This window comes from Aristolochia californica, unplaced genomic scaffold, assembly GCF_029961685.1.
Source record: "Aristolochia californica isolate CCGP_79_NKW_82.1479 unplaced genomic scaffold, dmAriCali1.0.hap1 SCAF_1, whole genome shotgun sequence".
NCBI classification, from domain to species: Eukaryota; Viridiplantae; Streptophyta; class Magnoliopsida; order Piperales; family Aristolochiaceae; genus Aristolochia; species Aristolochia californica.
In genome coordinates, this window is record NW_027181770.1 from 59,237,167 (window position 1) to 59,255,386 (window position 18,220).

Below are 18,220 nucleotides of genomic sequence, written 5' to 3' on the forward strand. Positions count from 1 at the left end.
TTAAAGCATGTAAAACTACCCACCTACATTGATTCTCAAGAAATCCAACTTAAAAAAATACAAGCAAATGAAAGAGGGTCATCTGAACTTTGCATTTTGTTATTAATCTAAGGTAAATAAGCATCATAAAAAGGGAAACAAGCTGATTCATTTGATGGCATCAGAGCAGTTATGAGCTTGATTTAGGTTCAGAATGTCTAAACAGGAAAGAAAAAGTTCCTATTCCTTCTTCCTTGAGTCTTTGAGCTGCCCCCTCTTACGAATTTTGAGGCAGAATCCCAGACGCCACCAGTCTACAGCAGCTTCTGGCAAAGAGTAAGCCAGATACCAAATGACAGAGTGAGGCCAGTAAGGTGTACACCTTGGCTCGTAGCCAATCCAGCGCAACGCTGCACGAGCATAGCCATCCGATGATGGCACAAAGAAGCTAGATCTCTTAATAGAAGCCAATTTGGTCGCCACATACAATGGAACCTAAATTTGCAAGACATCGAGTCATTGATATATAACACATAAATATTTTAAAATATAGCCTATATATGTATGCGATTCAATACGAAAAAACCATTTGGTGCGAAAAATGCGAAGAAGCTATCTTTTTTCGTATTGGATCAGCCCTTTGTGTGTGTGTGTATATATATATATATATATATATATATATATAGAGAGAGAGAGAGAGAGAGAGAGAGAGAGAGAGAGAGAGAGAGAGAGAGAGAGCAATTACTCGGTAATTCAACCTGTCAACAAGAAAGCAGAGCAACAGTACTATAACGTAGCTTTGAACTTCCAATGCAACATCATACCATCTATGAACATGAAATAGACTAATGAAAAGGAAACAGGCATAATATGCTTGGGCCAGAAGTTAATAAAACGAATGCAAGAACAACTACTCAAGAGAAACTAGCTTCAGGTTTCGTGGTGGGTCCAAATGAATTTACAGGTTGGTTTCTTATTGAGTTCATGGATTCCTTCCTTAAATATGTGTATCAGACCAACAAGTGTGTGTCCATACATTTGTCTTCCATACGGTTTTGTTTAAAATTGCAAATACAACAGTTAAAATTCAGCTTTAAGCTTTACGGACCTATGAGAATTTTTCTTGATCCTTAATGCTTCCAATTTAATCCTATTTGAAGATCAAGTCAACGCAAGTTTTAACCTAGTTAACTTATATTACGGTTAGTTCACATAACTGACAACTTTTAGTTAACTTATTTTATGGTTCAGATAACTGAAAACCTAAAAACCAAGGATAGCAAGGGTTATGAAAATTTTGATTCTTGTATGAAAAGGAAAAACTCAGACCAATTGGCAATTCGATATGCAAAATAGAGTTTTTCCTGGCAGTGCTTCTAAGCTATTTGTGTCATCACATGTTTGGGTAGAACCTCAAATGCACATTATGGATGAGAGAAAAATACTAGTTCTTTATGTTCGTTATTCGTTTGTAAAACTGCATATTCTTCACCCTGATAAGAGTTTCTAATAATACAAAATAGAGAGATTCAGTGGGTAAATGCAACACCGATGAATAGAAAAAGAAAATGAGAATAGATTTGGCCTAAAATGTTGAAGTGTACCTGGCATTGCACGTCAATCCCCTTGTTCTTATACTCAACATAAAGACATCTTGAAAACTGATCAATGTAACTGAAATCCAAACAAGAAAATCAAACAGTTAATACTCAGAAGGATTCCAACTTTTAATTTTAACAAGCAACAGACAAACAAACATAGACAAGCAAATGACACCATGATTATCTGGAAGGTCATGTGTTGAGTCCTCACTTGAAGAAGAAAAGGAAATCTTAATTACATATCCACCTTCCTCTTTAAGTTCCATAAGAAAATCAACAATACACAGATTAACAATTTTGACAATTCAACCAGAACAGCCTTTACATGTTCTAACATTCTTCTTTTTGGTTAATCATATGTAAACCCCGCAAACAACCACAATTTCCTGAAGTAAAAAGAAGCCACAAAGTGACTACTATCATGTTCTCCAGTAAAATGTAGGGAACTCTGTACGAAGCAGTCTTAGAACTGACTACTTCCCTGAATCTGGTAGGACTGAACACAGGCACTAGAAGCAGTTCCACTTTGATGGTTTGAGACTGATAGGATGATTTTTGTTTTCTCTAACGTGATGCAGATAAAAGCTATGGTCATGCAGAGGGAGAGATCACTCCTCATGCAGTTATTAAGCTTTTGAAACTTTTCCATTTTGGAAAACAGAAAAATGTTCAATAAATTGATGGAGCAGGAATTACTCATCATACATACCAAATTCACAATTGAAACTGGACAAAAAATGAATATTTGAGGGAGAACATAAGAGTTAAAAAGAATCAGAATGAAAGACACTTACGCTTTAGTGGCGGCATAAACAGCATAGAGAGGATCCGAGGGAATAACAATAGCAGCGCCAGATCCAATGTTGACAATAGCACCTTTCTTCCTTTCAAGCATTCCCGGCAGAATCGCCTGTGTAACCTTCGTGGTCCCTTCAACGTTAATCTTAATCAAATTTCTGAGCAAGTCCTCATCCACCTCATGGAAGTACCTCGCATAAGGATAAGAAATCCCGACGTTATTAATCAGAACCCCAACATCCAGCCCTTTAACAGCTTCCTTAATTTTCTGAATCCCCTCGAAGAGATCACCGGAGAAGTCAACCACCACAGTCTTAATTTGGGTCTTCCCATACTTGGCCTGGATTTGATCAGCGATCTCTCTAAGCTTGTCAGGGTTCCGGCCGACCAAGACAAGATTGAGGCCCTTCCGTGCAAGCTGGAAAGCAAAGCCCTTCCCTATGCCATCAGTAGGTCCAGTAACGAGAGCCCAGGAGCCATACTTCTTGAGATTCTTTCCTGGTCTGAGGAAGTTGACATAGACCCAGTTGAGGAATTTGAAGGAAGTCTTAACCAGCACGATGAATCCCAGAGAGACAAGCAGAAGAACCCAGCTGGGCTGCGATTTCAGCTGTTCAGTGAATAAGAGCTCCATTGCTCTGCTGCAGTAAGACAATACCGAAGTGAACGAGGAGATGGTATCTAAGGATGATTAAATAAGAGAGGAGAAGAAGAGTTTATTAACAGAGGTCGCAGCAGACCAGAAGGAAAACAAGCTTTTTGCGTGAAAGGTGTTAAGATTACGAGGGATCCAAAATGGGAATTGATTTGATTTATTGGAAAACAGACAGGAAGAGAAGGCGAAGGAATTTATGGAGTTAGGAGAAACGGGTGAATGTCTAATTCATTTTGGATACGGGTGGTTGGTAGTAGATGACCAAAACCATTAAAACTCCTTGGCATTACAGTGGATGGGAATTGGGTACGTGATTTAAATGAGCGAATGCAGTGACCAGATCATCTTCTGCGTCCCTGAGCTTCATATCTGTCACACAAAGATCTTCTTCCAATCTTTCTATCTTCACCATAAAGCTTTAAAATCCAACTCAAGTCCATGCGTTTGAAATTTGAATTACTTGACAAAGAGACGATTAATGGGTTTCGCTTGCTCGAATTATTCTTTTTTCCTTCGAATTAAAATCAATATAAACCACTAATTTGTCGTGTTCAAATATACAACATGTAATGAGATGTATTTACGAAACACTATCGATAAACATAATTATCATTTTAATAAAATATTTATTGTTTTTAAATTCTTATTAATATTCTTATATACATATAGGCATTCATGGCTTCCTCCGGCCAGAGAACAGGGCAGAGTTTCATGAAGGCTACCAGTGGTGTCAGACCAACAACAATTGCTTCAATGGAATGGTAATTGAAGATTCATCTAACCCAGTAATTCTAATCTATTACTGGAACAAGGACATGTCTGACTTCTATCTGGATCCAGTTCTTACGATATAAATGTTTTCTTGCAAAATTTAAATATTTAAAATGAAACTGTGAAGCATCAAAGTTCCAGCACCCTTATAAAATTTTAGAGAAAAGCTTACCTGAACTGCGCGTCGATTCCCTCTCACGATACTCCACATAAAAGGCTCCTTGAAAGCTGATCAATATAACTGCATGCAAAACAACCCAGAATCGGTTCTTGATATAGCGAAGCTGGAAATCTCCACTTTTCTCTTTATCGATCCCCGTCATAAGAATCGGTTCAAATGAAACCAAACCCAGATCCATTTCCTCTCTCTTTAAACTTCTGAATCCATCACTGCAGAACAGCACATAGAAAACTGCAGAACTGAACGTCGGCTTTCGAAGCAGCATAAACAGCATAAAGAGGGATTGAGGGAACAACAGCGGCGGCCCTGAGCCGATATTAACAACGGCACCCTTCTTCTTCTTCAGCATATCCTGCGAAACAGCGAGCTTGACCTTCGTGGCACCTTCTACGTTGACTTTTATCACGTTCCTCCGCACTGCTTCCTCCACATCGTGGAAGAATGTTGCACTCGGGTAACTCGCTCACACATTGTTAATCAGAATGCCCACGTCCAGTCCGGTAATGGCTGCCTTAATCCGCCGAACTCCATCGTAAAGATCTGAGGAGAAATCCAGGGTGGGTTCCCCTGAAATCTCTGTGTATTACAGCTGAAACATCTTGGAGCTAGTGGGCATTTTGTCCGATCAAGAAGGGATGGAAACCTTTTTTAGCAAACTGAAAGGCAAAGGCTTTCCCTATGCCATCGGTGGCTCCAGTTACGAGAGCCCAGGAGCCGTAGCTTCTGAGATTTTTTGCTGATTTGAGGAAGGAGAGGAAAATCCCTCTACAAAGATTCTCTCGAAATAAAATCCATCATCGTCTAACAGGTCCAGGCCGTCAACATGGAATAGGCAGCTAAAGAGCTAAATGAGGATCTTTCGACTGGTGTCGAGACCGTTGTACCAATGCAACGTATGCTTATGGGAATCTATATATTAACAATCGGGAATCGCCGAGAAATAACATGGTATAATCCATGGAATCACGGACACTATCAAAGTAAAATAGTTGGTCATAATCACCCATCATGTTCAAGTTTTTAACTGAATTCATGAGACTGGATAATCACCTCCATTTCAGGACCAGAAATAACATGGTACAAACCATTGTTCCTGAAAAACCTACCTCAAGAGTACAAATGGAGGAAGACAAGTGGAATTACCCCTGGTTCTCTGCGATGAGATGAATTATGAAGCACACCAGTTCTAATCTGTCTTGATAACAAGATTGAAGCATAAATAGCTATATGAGTACATAAAGTGTAATAAATAAAATGCTAATAAATTCAATCATATGTAGCTCTCCTGATGCCCAAGGAGAAAGCCAAAAATTACTGGGAGCATGCTGGCAGACTTGTTTGTTAGCTCACATATTGCTTCTCCAGAAGGCTTCCACAGAACGTCAAGTCAAAGCGCTCTTCTGGGGGATCTCCAATGCAGTCAAAAACTGCATCTGCAGTGACAAAGTCCTCTTCTGCTGTATAACTGTGACCGGTGACAATGAAGAAAAAAACTGATGATTCTCACAAGTCACCAAGAGGAAACATCAAGAACTTCTTTAGAACACAGAGACAATTGACAACTTACCCGCTTTTTGTCACAATACACTTCATTCCAGCAGCCTTTGCTGCTGCAAGGCCAATAGTACTGTCTTCTACCACTATACATCTGAATAAAGTAAAAAAAAAAAAAGTTAATTAAAATTTCTAATTTACTCATAGAACTAGAACTTAAACATGGCCTAATGCTCAATACTCCTGCCTGGCTTGAACAATGAAAGACAGGAGCAACTTCCTGAAGTGGGGAAGAGTCGCTCTTGATGATTGGGAAATGACATTACCTAGCAGGATCAACACCAAGAGTGCTGGAAGCTAATAAGTAAATGGCCTGCCAAGAAAAGAGAGTATTAAATTTTTTAACATAAAGAAAAAATTAATTATCAAATTCTAGTGGGCCAACAGTGTATATTTTCTGTTTCACTAGTTAGGTGACAGCCTAGATTTTTTTCCTAAACACAATAAGATGAGGTTTCATTGAGGATGAACAGACTAGATTACAAAGGGCTCCAAATGGAACAAAAACCACAGAATACATAATTGAAAAGGAAAAAGAGAACAGATAACAAATTGAGCCTGAGTTGTCTTTTCTATGAGTAGGAATAAAAAATATGAGTCATTAGCTTCTCGAATTTTTAACCTAAAAAAGTTGCCTGATCCCACCTTTCATTCCCTAGTTATGCAATAAGCCAAATGAGTTGCACCGCTATGTAGATCACAGTTTCAAGTATGATTATCATCCTCAAAATATCTGAAATGACTTCCACGGGCATCAGAGCAACAAAAAAACTAGTATGATGGTGAAAGACTCTATAAATATTCGATCAGATACTGAATATTGTATTTATTTTGTGGCCAAGAATCGACTTCAATGTAATAGTCTACATGTTATTTGTTTTGGTCAAATTTTGGTTCTTCCTTATGCAGCATCCTCCCTATACTTACACCGAAGTTTCTTGCTAAGTATAAATGTCAGACTAAGTCAAGAAAGTTGTTTGTAGGGGTATTACGCTATAGAAAAATTATGGGAGGACATGAACTACTAATCAAACATCAGTATATGAATAAATGATCAAAACTTACAAGTGAGATACTGACAATTCTGAAAGCATTTGACTGGATTCACATTGCTCACAACAAGATTGACAGGGATAGAGGACAATTTAGCAACAAAACTAGCAATGGATCATAACAGAGGAGGATCAAGAATATTTGCTAATAAGTTAATCAGGAGCCTTAACAAGTAGACAATTCAAACATACATAACAGCAATTCTTCAAAAAGTTTTGTAGTTTAAAAATATTTATGGTGGCAGAGGCTAGAGTTATCTAACAGACAAATGAAATTAAAGCATAGGGAAATCTGGTCAATGATTTCAGGTTGGTTTCTAGCATTAAGGATCCATAGTCTTTAGCCTGAGTGAGTTCACGGATAATCTTTTCTAAATTGTGCTGTGCATAATAAGTCAAAACCAATTCAATAATTAGAGAGGAACTCCAGAATTAGTGGCTACCAATAATGTATTCTTTTTGCTATGACATTCAAAAATGTAAAAGAAGAAGATTCTAACATAGATGTTGACAGATAATAAAAAAAAAATTGAAAAGATTTTACTGGATCAGGTTTCTTCCGTGGAACGACATCTCCTGCAAATATTTGAATCTTTCCTGCTCGTTCAGGGCCCAACAAGTAAGTTACTATAGCTGAGACCTACAATCAGCAGCAGAAGTAAATTTTAGCATGCAACACCACTGCAGGGAAACTAATTAAAGTGTGTACTCTTAATAAAAGTACTTGACTATGTCAAAATCCCAATCTAAGTCTCAATAAAAGTACTTTGACAATGTCAAAATCCCAATCCAAGACATTTCACTTCTAACTCAACATAAAAATGTAGAGGCAAGTGCTAGTTGATTTAAAAGATATGGAAGGTTTGGAGCATGATTTCAGGATGTCAATTTCTGCTGTGATTCAAAGGCCGTAGATGCTTAAATCTGTAGACCTAATAGGCATGCAGTAGCCAAATTGCGAAAAACATTTTTTTCTGCTAGGAGGAATTCATTTCAATGTTAAGAAGATGAGTTGTCAAACTAGTCATTTCTTGTTCTCTTATTTGAGTACTCCTCATCAATTTTGGTCACATTTTCAGAGAATTTCAACAGAAGTACCACAACCCACATTTGGCATCTGTAAATGTAACCATGACTTTTAATTCAGTTCGGTTAACAAGTCTGATATGAGGCATTTTCGGTGTATTAAGCATCACATTTTCAGTGAGCTGCCACAGCTTCTTTTATTTCATCAACAATAGAAAAGGTAATAGAATATAAAATTGTAGAACCCAATTATGCATACCGCCTTCTCATTTGAAGTACTGCATACTGCAACTTTGACTCCTTTTCCCAGTGCCTCATCAATTAACCTATGTCAGGTTATGGAAGTCACATTATGTGTTGGGAGTTCAGTAACTGCAGAAGGCCTCTAGGAATGATTACTTAAGGTAATAAGAAGCAAATTCGATCTGAAACTAAAACAAACATGTCATGGATGTCATCTGTAACTAGGAAATAAAATTTACATGTACTTTAAGTAATCAAAGCCTAGTAAATTCATGTAATGATAGGGAAGTAATATTTAAAACAAACAGCACCTTCCTATTCTACATAACATGACAATTTAGACGATCACCCTTTATCTCAGATGGTCCAGTATGATCCCTGTTTTCTGATTTGAAGAACAAGTTTTCAATTGATTTAGGTCAAATCAGGTAAGTTTCTTGCTGCTGGAACTGCAACGCCCATGATAATGTTGTGTTACTCCACAGTGCTCAACCTTCTAGCTTTTTAAAATTAGTTTCTCTGCTTTAGATCAAAACTTCACAAAGCTAACACCAAAAAAGAGTCCATGATTACTACAGATAAGTACTTCAAGTATCTCATGAACTGGAACAGTGGAAGAAGCAGTATTCAAGAACTAGTTATGTCTTCTAATCTGATTGCAGCTTCAACTCGTGCATTGACAAGTGGTCATTCAAATTTTAATGAAGCTTCTTCTTTATTGTATGAAGAAATTGTAACTAACCTTGCAACACCAGGTCGAAGAGGAAGCAACTTCTTCTCAATAAGGGCCATAAACAGTTCTGTCTTTCTTTTGTGAAGAGAAGCAATGAATTCCTTTCTTTCTTCATCAGTCTTTGGAGCTTTTTCAGGCCAACCCGTCTTATTAAAATATGCTGTCATCCTAAATGAACATATAACCAGTGTCATTAGCAAATTAATGAATACATTTCTATGGGAATAGAGCACCCTTGTGGCTTGTAAACTAAAAATAATGACAGGTTATCAATGGAATTAATACTGAAGTGTCTTGATACTTCAACAAGGAATATTTACCTCTCTTTCCCACCTCCAATTTTGAGCAATTCGCCATACAAATCCACGTCCCAGGTAACACCTAGTTCCCTCTGTGTGATCGTTAGCATAAAAGATCACGATTTCATATACAAAATACTTCCGACAAACAACACTATCATATCAATAGAAACATGGCAACTGAAAACAAAACATCTACAGAGAATTACATGGCCAGAGGCAGTCGTTTCTAAGTCAACCTGAAGGAACAAAATCGAGCAAGCCAATCGGACATTGGTTTCAAAAACAGAATCTCAGGAAGCCTCCAGGAGATCGGCTTGATTCTACGAACAATACAAGAAGACAGAAGAAACGTACGAGCTTTACAGCAGAGAACAAAAACGGATGCAGTTACTGATTATTAAAAAAAATCAAACAAAGTTGACATAACTAATAATAAAAACAGCCATTTTTGTTCTCTTCACCGTACTCTTGATAAAGAGCGACAAATTCTCGCCCATTTAGAACTCGTTCATCAAGGAGGGGCAAATAAAAATCGAAGTGGACGCACTACCCAATTTACACAGTACATCATCTTAGTAAAAGAAAACGATCAGACGATTAAAACAGAAAGTGAAAAAGTAGGAACAAGGTAAGCAACCTCTGCGAAAGTGTCATTGAAGGAAATGCGATGGCCATCCTTCTCGGTGTCGACTAGCACGCCATCACAGTCAAACAGAAGAGCTACAGGCAGAGAAGAAGCAGAAACAACCAAGCCCTTTCCGGCATTAGAACGAATTCCACGTCTTTCGTTTCTCCTAATCAGAAAAGAAGAACAGAAGCTGGTTTGACAGGATTTGAGGCAAGAGATAGAGATCTTTTTATGGGAGAGAAGAGCGGTAGCTCTTAGACAAGTTGCGGAAGAGGAAGTTTTTGCCGCAGAAACAAAGGCGGGAGGAGAAACGACGGCGGAAGCAGCCATCCGGGGAAGAAGAATTGAGAGTCTGAAGCCTGCCTGATGTCTGCGAGTAACGAAAGCAAGTAGCGGCTTTTTCTCTTTTCTGTTTTTTTATCATCCAACTTATCCTTCGTGCCCGCCACAAATGCCAGAGGTGCGCACAGCACACCAGGCGCAGAGAAGCACCCGAGGTTGCTTGCTTAGCCTCCATGACAATGATGTGCCGATGGTTCCTCAGTCATTTCTTACTTCACTTATTAATTTTGTACCTAAGTTTGAAACTTGTATAATATAGCATTTATAAAAGTGAAATATAAAATCAATCCCAGTAATTAGGCCTGGATCCGGCTTGTGTACCCGAATACACCTTCAAATTCTCAAAATAAAAAAAATAAAAATATATATATATATATATATATATATATTAAAAAGAGATTAGACCTCAAATTCGAAGGAAAATCAACAAAAAAAAACTTACAGCTCTCTTCAAATGCTTCAGTCATCAACAAAATATATTGACTAGGCTACCAGAGGGTGGAGATATGGTCCGAAATGGTGGTAGAGAAAAAATCACTTGGTCAATATCGGATAAATTATACCATTACAATATTACACTATGTATTAGGTGTTACATCCTGAGGGTAATATGTATATGGCCTTTATACTCATTTTTGTACACATTACATATAGGGGGTGTTATGAGGGACCTGGTTCTAGTTCAATCAGGTTCATGATTCCAATACCTGGTATTGGGAACTGAATAGGTATTTTGGTCAGGTTCACTAAAAACCCAAGGATTGAACACCCAAATTGAGTTGAATAGAACGAAATTACTTTTGAGTAAAACTTTTGGGGTTTTTTTGGAACCGCTAGAAAAGAAAAGAAAATGAGAATTTGACCATTAATATTCCAAAAAATAGTTAGAGAAAATGAGATAATGATCAAATTTTCCTTTTCACTAACTATTTTTGGGAATAATAATAGTCAAACTCTCATTTTTTTTCTTCTTTTCCAAACAGACCCTCATAACCTAATCTTAAATTACTACAAGTCATGTTTGAGGCCAAACCTCTTCTCCTAGACTGTACCGAACTCTTCAAAATTTGAATCAAGCCGGGTTGGCAAGTTAACTTGGCAAGTCATAAAAGTATGACCAGGTTAAACCTGGTTATACCTATGGATGAACTGGTAAACGACATGACTAATGGTTCTCACAAAAACTTTTGAAGATGTATGAACTTTTCCTATTACAACACAAATTGTAATGGGGTTTGATGGTAAAAAAATTATATTTTCCTTTGAAACTAAATGCTCATTCAATTTTCTCTATCACTGATCACTTCTGCAGTGACATAAGAAAAACTGAAAGGGCAGTGAGGCTATTAGTAATGGACTGTACATTCGCTTACATATCTAGTTGCCATTCCATGCTATTTAGTCCTTTGTGGATGCTCTTGCTGAAAAGGGTCATCTGTACTGACAACTGAACTGAGTCTTGGAGAGTAGTCCCACCCCACCAGCTGCTCCATGAGCTCATTGGAGTTAGATTGCTTATGAGTTTCTTCTTTGAATTTCATGAAGAACATGGATGACCAGTAATCTCTTACCAAATTCTGCAAACGTATTGAAATAAGTTGTTAGCAGTAGAATGAAAGCATTAGAGTACTCAAGGAGCTCACCCAATGACAAGGACTGGAGGCTCTACCATTTTCATCAGCTGCATGAGTTCAGTTATTGTAGAATTGAAGAGATCAGGATCGGCAAGATCTTGAGTGCCTAGAATTTCCTGCCGGACTCGATGCGAGATATTGACCTCCATCTCAGAGCCTACACATTTATCAGAGACTAAGAGGCAGAAGCCTTGATAAAAGATATTCATGGTACAACTTCAGTTCTAGGAGACAGACCAGCAGTAGACAGACCCACTTAAGAATGATATCTTTGGCTTAATTTTAATAAATTTCACATATACGAAGGAACTAAAACAACTGAGATGCCATAAACCAGCTATATGAAGGCTACTTTCTGCAATTAGTGGTAGTTCGCACCATGGATGATCCTGTCTAGAACTCTCAAGAAGAATAGGAAGAATAAGAAAGAAGATCCTTATTGCTTGAACTCACCAGAAACGATGTACTTATCAATAATGTGACGTGACATATAGACCCTTCTAACAGGATCATCTATTGGAATCTTTCCAAGCTCATGTACTTCATCATAGAAATGCACACACTCCCCAGCAAGACAACTGCAAATACATTAAAAGTATTATGTATTTCAAAATTAAGGAAAAAGAGTTAGAAAAATCATATAAATCCTCAAAAAGCTTCTTGGTATAGAACACTTCACTAATGCAGTGACAAACACTGCAAGAGTAGCAATGATTATAGAGCATGACAGATCCTAAACAGTGAATGTCATTTCATCTTACGAGGCGAGTAATATATCTAAAAATTAACATCAACTTGTCTACACATCAAATAGTGAGCCATGGCTTGGCATTATCAAAAGATCTGAGGACAGGAGCAAACCTGTCTGCAAATGCCATGAAAGATTGACGAAATCTCTTATTCAAAAGAAGTTTCTCAAGAGGTTCACTCGGATCAATGTCCAAAGTGTTTGATGCTGGAATGAGTAATCCACTATCAGGAATCCCCAAAGCATGGCCCATGGTATCAAAATCCTCGGACTCCCTCCTTCTCAAGCTCATTTGGTAAAGCAGAGGATGAGTTGTTGATATTGAAAAGAACGCAAGCACAAGGATACTGGCCTGTGTGGGAGATCAAATCCTCAGACAGTAATATGCCGGAAACTCAAAACTCAGCATTGAGTGAAGTAACAACAATATGAAGAACTCGAAAGTTCCACTTTCATGCAACGGAGTTGTTCAAACTATATTTAAATTACGACTGACAAGTCCTATTGAAGTACTCTGATGTCTTTACCGTGAAGAAAATCTTACATCTTCATTTACTGTCTGTCATCATCACATCAAATTTTAGACATAGGAGACAACCTTCCAAATGTACAGTTTATAATAATTTTCACCCAGCTTCAAGTTTTAAATTTATAACAAGACATGAGATTATTTAAAAAAAAAAAAAAAAAAACATGAGATTGGAGAAGATAGCAGCTAAGTTTTATGTTGATAGATTCCTTGGCAAGAAACAGCAACTATCTTGTTGTTCAGCCTCCATAGGCTTCTCTACTTTCTGTTTCTTTCACTCACTCCCTTCCAGAAGCTTGTATTCTTTTCCCCAAACGGAATTTTGCATTTTTCCATGAAAAATTAACATCTCAAATCAGGATGTAGCACTATTGGAGATCAATATTCAGCGCAAAGCAAATAACAAAATAAAGTGAAAACATTGAACCATGTGCAGTTTAGGGCAGACAAGACCAAAGGCAGTGGACACTCAATGGAGCTTCATAAGTGATACAGTGGGTATGCACTGTGTATCATAGACAGTGTGGTGCGTGGCAACATGATCATTTTATTTTATCAAAATAATGAAGAAAATAAACAGTTTTCCTCCAAAAATCAAATTATCTGGAATCATTTCAATTTGCATTTTCATAACAAAGACCACCTATCATAAGGACTCCATTCAGGGAGCACTCTGTGTTGAAGGCAATTCCAGAATTGCTATTGACTGGTGCAAGAATGAGAAGGGCCTCTCTTGGTGTCATTGGCAAGCATTTCAAGATATTACTGACATTTCTTATGATTTTTTTGTAATTGAATTTTCATTCTTAGATCAGCTAATTGTGTGGTTGATAATTTAACTCAAGAGGGTGTTTCCCTCCAACCCTTCGTAGTAACATGTCCCCCCCCTACTTGCCCGATGCTTAGCTTTTCAATTTCCTTGTCTGGAATCATATATTGCATCTTTTCCGGGGAGGAAAAAAATGGTAGTTAAATATATGATCACACAAGCTTAGCCAACCAACAAGGCTGCTTTATTTTCTTCCTTTTTGTAAATAATTTAAAAAAAAATCAATCCCATTATCAAAGACATATAAAAATGCATACCGTTACTAACAATAAAAATCTTGACACTACTTGAAGCCACTGAATATCTTCATGAACTTCAATGGTAATATAAGCTGCAACCCAATTTCCTGCCAGTGCAGAAAGGAAAAACAAGGTTAAATTTGCTGAACTATTAAACTGAATGACGAATATTTTTTTGAATGTTGATTGCACTTGCACACTACACTCTTTCCCCTGGTGAGACTTGAACCTAAGACCGCACACTAGAAACTCCCCCATGAAGCACAGGGCCCAGGCCCAGTCTACTCTGAAAGCCTGATATAGAAGTGCAAATAATAAGGAAAAAATTGTGAACTTGCACTAAAACACCAAACAATGAGATATGTGTTATCCACAATTTATTTTAACCACAACTACACTCTAAAATCGAATATAATTAAAACAGACCAGTTTCCTGTTTTCTGCCAGTGACCTATTGCTCTATTTAGATAAAAATCCAAATCAAGCTGGAGATCAAGATGGGAAGGAGCATCTCCAATCGGGTCCACATGATTCAAGTTTGTACTGAATAGTTAGCCATAACCAAGTTGGCCAAAGAAAGTGAGAGACTAGAACAACTTCTTTGCATTACTGATTGTCAATGAAGAATTAAGACTAGAACAACTTGATGGGGGCTCTGCTTAAAAACATTTCCCAAAGAAAGTTATTGGCAGGTCACCCAGAGGAAACACACCTCAAATTAAAAGAGAGGTAAGAGACTTGAGGAAAAAATCTAAAAATAAAAATATTCATAAACTAAAAGATAGGACAACTAAAAGATGCACCTATAGAAAAGGTTGAGATAAGCACCCCCATAAGGAGATCATTGAATTCCTGAAACCTGAACTCAATGTGCCGAATAGCCCTTGTAATCCCAATCAACGCCAAGATATATAATGCATGGAGGCATGCAACAGGTATTGACCAGTGACTACTCTTAAAGTGGCATAGGGGAGACATAGGTCTTTTTATATGAATATCTGCATATAAAAAGACATAGTGAAGTCCATATTCGAATAAAAGACACAACGATTTAAAGCATAACTGGAGCCCAATGAAAGTATGATGTACAGATAAGAACATAAATGAATATAAAATAGGGAAAAAATGTATGGACTTCAACAGAGAGAACATATACAAGCTTTAACCAAGTCAAAAGCAAATAAAATATACTAATTTGAAGGGAAGTTGTTTCGTAAATAAACCAATGCATGCAAAAGCAAATGAAAAGAGTTAAAGAGCCAGGGCTGAGTATTATTTTAAGTTCATTTTTCTTCTATCACATCAATGGCTTTAAATCATACACATTACACCTGTGTTGGCAACCTAGACCTGGAATGATCCTGTAGTTGGATGAACACTTGCCCCAAAATCTCAGAAATCATTCTCTTCCAGATATACAATTTTTCCATTTCAATTTGAAGTTAAGGAATTTCAAGAACCAAGGCTGTCAATTACGTAGTTTCACAGTTGAACACAGTGGTTTGGTCGTAGCCAGGCTGCTGTATGGTAGATTGCTAAGTGCACTTTCCATAGAAGAGTACCACCACACAAAAAGATAGATAGTTCCTGCTATAGTTCCACCTTCCTGTACTACAATATACTAATTGACCCAGAATAAGTGCTATAATTGTTTCATAACACAGACATATAATGCTTATACTAAAGCAGAATGTTATCACCATAAATGAATTATTGGACAAAACAAGTAAATTAGAATGTGCATACATTTAAGAACATTATGCCATATAAACTTTTACGTTAAATATCCAAGTCTGCCTTGTATATGGCTAGACAAGCTAACTGCGATGGAGAGGAAAAGGAGAGGGCATTTTATAGGCAACTGAACCAAAAAAAAAGTATGTCAATAAACTCACAGGCAGCTGCACCTATCCACGGCAAGAGGATCAATGGAAGCAGGATGTATGATTTAACTGGAGGTAAACACCGCCTAAAATAGCACTTAGTGAGGGCAAGAGAAATCTTGCAGTAAAATATTGAAGAGAAAATAATGCTACAAAGAACAGATTTTTAGAAAAACAACCAAAAACTGAATATCAAACACACACACACCACACACACAAAATAGAAATAAAAACAAAACTAAATAGGTTCGGTCAGTAATCAATGACTAAACTTTCGAGAAAAAAATGTTAACCTCACAAACAAAAAATAGAGCTGGAATGCTTGTACAATGCGACAGCACATCAATAAACCAAACCCAAGTGGACCCTCGAGCCACACTGCAAAATTCGACATGCATTAGAAAAAGACTTGATTATATAATGATGAACCAATGAGAAGAACAACATCTTAGCAATAACCTGCCCAAAAGTAGCATGACTGCCACGGCTGTCTATGTCCAAACTTCAGATAATTAAATGACATCTACATGAATTCAGTAGAACATGTTATTCAGAATCAGAAAGTGGTGAAAATAAAGAAGAGAAACATTTATATGGCACTCGATTATACTATACCACTAACGACAGAAGAAGGTTGATACTGGCAATGACTTGAACTATCAGAAGCCAGAAGCCACTCACATTTGCCCTGGGAACCTTATAAACCAGAAATGGGAATATTGCACGAGCAAGCAACCTGAAAAATTTAATAGACAAATGACTGACAAAAAGACACTGAAAATGACTCAAGTAGGTCAATCATGACTATATAAAAGCAAAAGATACCACAAACTAAATCACCAGTTCCAATTTGTAATATCCACCAAAACGTATGTCTTTCAATGAGGATTTTTATAATAATTTTATTACCTTTTTGAATAGCTTAAGATAATAGATTTTTGAATAATTTGAAATACCAGAGCCACATGTTTTGAAATAAGAAGTGAGAAAAATGTAGTGTTCCCAAGGTCTTTTCCCTTCACTTTTGTGCTGCACTTGAAGTGTCATCGGCCAACAAGGAACCCACCCCACTAGCTCAACTGCTCAACCCCATTAGAAAAAGAGACAAAAGAAAAACTAGACCATTTCCTTCAAAATATATGACCAGGTACAATTCCCTACTTGCCCGACTCTCCCAGACCGGTGCTAGTGCTGACGCAGCTATGACAGTGGATTCTCGGTTCACTGCCTTCAATTGTTGCCATTTATACCCAGCTCACCCCCGTATCACCAGATATTTCCTCAAAACTAATCTACCCTCGACGCGGCAGAGCTAGCTCAACATTATTCGATCTGAACACGTAATCATTGATCAATTCCAACTGACTAAAAGCCCCTTTGAACATAGAGAAGCCAACCAAAGAGGTATGAACTTACACGAAGACGGATAAAATTGCAACAGCTACAGCTAAATAGTCGCTGGGGCACCCTCCCTCCGGAGCGCATCTCCCCATTCCGGTCTTTGCCTGCTCTACCGTGGCATTTCGTTATGAAGGAGGGTCTGATAAATCATATGAACGGTAAAACTATTGGCCTACGCTGGAAGAAGTACTCAGTAGACCTTTCAATGAAGGGAAACACCCATATAAGCTTGTTGGCTGACAGTGGCGCCCCTGATCCAAGAATTCCAGTATTGGGATTTGGGAAAGCTGACGACTTTTTGTCCATTTCAAAAAATTCAGAGTATAATCAAATGACCTTTTGACTTCACTATGACCGATGGTTTCAGGATCCACGTTCAAATGGAATGATTGTGAAACAAGATATATTGAATGAAATTATCTGATTGTTTTTCTAAATTATCTAAATATTTATTTATGCTGACGATAATCTAAATTCTAAACTGGCAGTTGAAAATAATGGTTTAATTTTACTTTTTAATTTAAGTAAAATAAAAATTAAAATATTTAAACATATTTTACTTTTATAATATCTAAATGCTTAGTCAAATTGTTACTTTTTAATATCTAAATTCTTACTCTTAAAAATATTAATTAAATATAATATTAAAAATCGTAAATTCTTGTAAATAATTCTACTCAAGTTTTTCATTGTTAATTGGTGATTCTACACCTTGCATATAATGTCAAATATCTCGTTTGATTGATTATCTGCTCTTGCTTTGTGAATAGAACCTTATAAATGGACATGTTCAATTTCCAAGAAAATAAATAAAATTAACAATCAATCTCATACATTATCCTATTTATCCGATAATTTTTTAATAAAATAAAATATCAAATATAAAATTGTCAAGAAAAATCACCTCGTGTTGAAATTATTATAATATCAATTGTTAAATACTTATTAAAAATAAATTCATATGGTTTTACGACTCATTTTGGTTTGAAAATCTTACCTAGAAAATTATATAATTTTCTTGTTAAAATTTTTCAATTAGAAAAGTATTTATAGGAAACATGAGACACTAATGATCACTGTATTTTACTAGAA

The 18,220-nt window shown here is 36.9% G+C and overlaps 3 protein-coding genes and 1 pseudogene across 6 annotated transcripts; all 4 read right to left on the reverse strand.

Annotated features, from left to right (window-relative positions):
* LOC137953347 (very-long-chain 3-oxoacyl-CoA reductase 1-like) lies at positions 1–3,350 on the reverse strand. Its single transcript, XM_068800715.1, has 3 exons — positions 2,375–3,350; positions 1,584–1,653; positions 1–474 (listed from the first exon to the last, which is right to left on the reverse strand). The coding sequence occupies exons 1-3, from the start codon at positions 3,010–3,012 to the stop codon at positions 220–222; spliced, it is 963 nt and encodes a 320-aa protein (XP_068656816.1). The 5' UTR covers positions 3,013–3,350; the 3' UTR covers positions 1–219.
* A 651-nt stretch (positions 3,351–4,001) lies between these two features.
* LOC137949549 (very-long-chain 3-oxoacyl-CoA reductase 1-like) lies at positions 4,002–4,992 on the reverse strand (annotated as a pseudogene).
* On the reverse strand, positions 4,963–9,922 carry LOC137963880 (CBBY-like protein). The gene is made up of 8 exons (XM_068811108.1): positions 9,533–9,922; positions 8,914–8,984; positions 8,603–8,761; positions 7,877–7,943; positions 7,136–7,231; positions 5,806–5,852; positions 5,553–5,633; positions 4,963–5,450 (listed from the first exon to the last, which is right to left on the reverse strand). The coding sequence occupies exons 1-8, from the start codon at positions 9,851–9,853 to the stop codon at positions 5,327–5,329; spliced, it is 966 nt and encodes a 321-aa protein (XP_068667209.1). The 5' UTR covers positions 9,854–9,922; the 3' UTR covers positions 4,963–5,326.
* A 1,103-nt stretch (positions 9,923–11,025) lies between these two features.
* Positions 11,026–17,405, reverse strand: LOC137963889 (regulator of G-protein signaling 1). 4 transcript variants are annotated; one of them, XM_068811128.1, is made up of 12 exons: positions 17,328–17,364; positions 17,144–17,232; positions 16,343–16,463; positions 16,187–16,250; positions 16,021–16,105; positions 15,740–15,813; positions 14,648–14,842; positions 13,863–13,951; positions 12,361–12,599; positions 11,953–12,077; positions 11,535–11,656; positions 11,026–11,442 (listed from the first exon to the last, which is right to left on the reverse strand). In XM_068811128.1, exons 2-12 carry the CDS (start codon positions 17,218–17,220, stop codon positions 11,260–11,262), a joined length of 1,374 nt encoding a protein of 457 aa, XP_068667229.1. In that variant the 5' UTR covers positions 17,221–17,232; positions 17,328–17,364; the 3' UTR covers positions 11,026–11,259. The 4 variants fall into 4 exon arrangements, with proteins under 4 accessions (XP_068667229.1, XP_068667242.1, XP_068667235.1 ...); XM_068811141.1 differs by having other exon boundaries at positions 16,409–16,463; positions 17,144–17,405; XM_068811134.1 differs by having other exon boundaries at positions 13,863–13,936; positions 17,144–17,405.
* Positions 17,406–18,220: the final 815 nt, after the last annotated feature.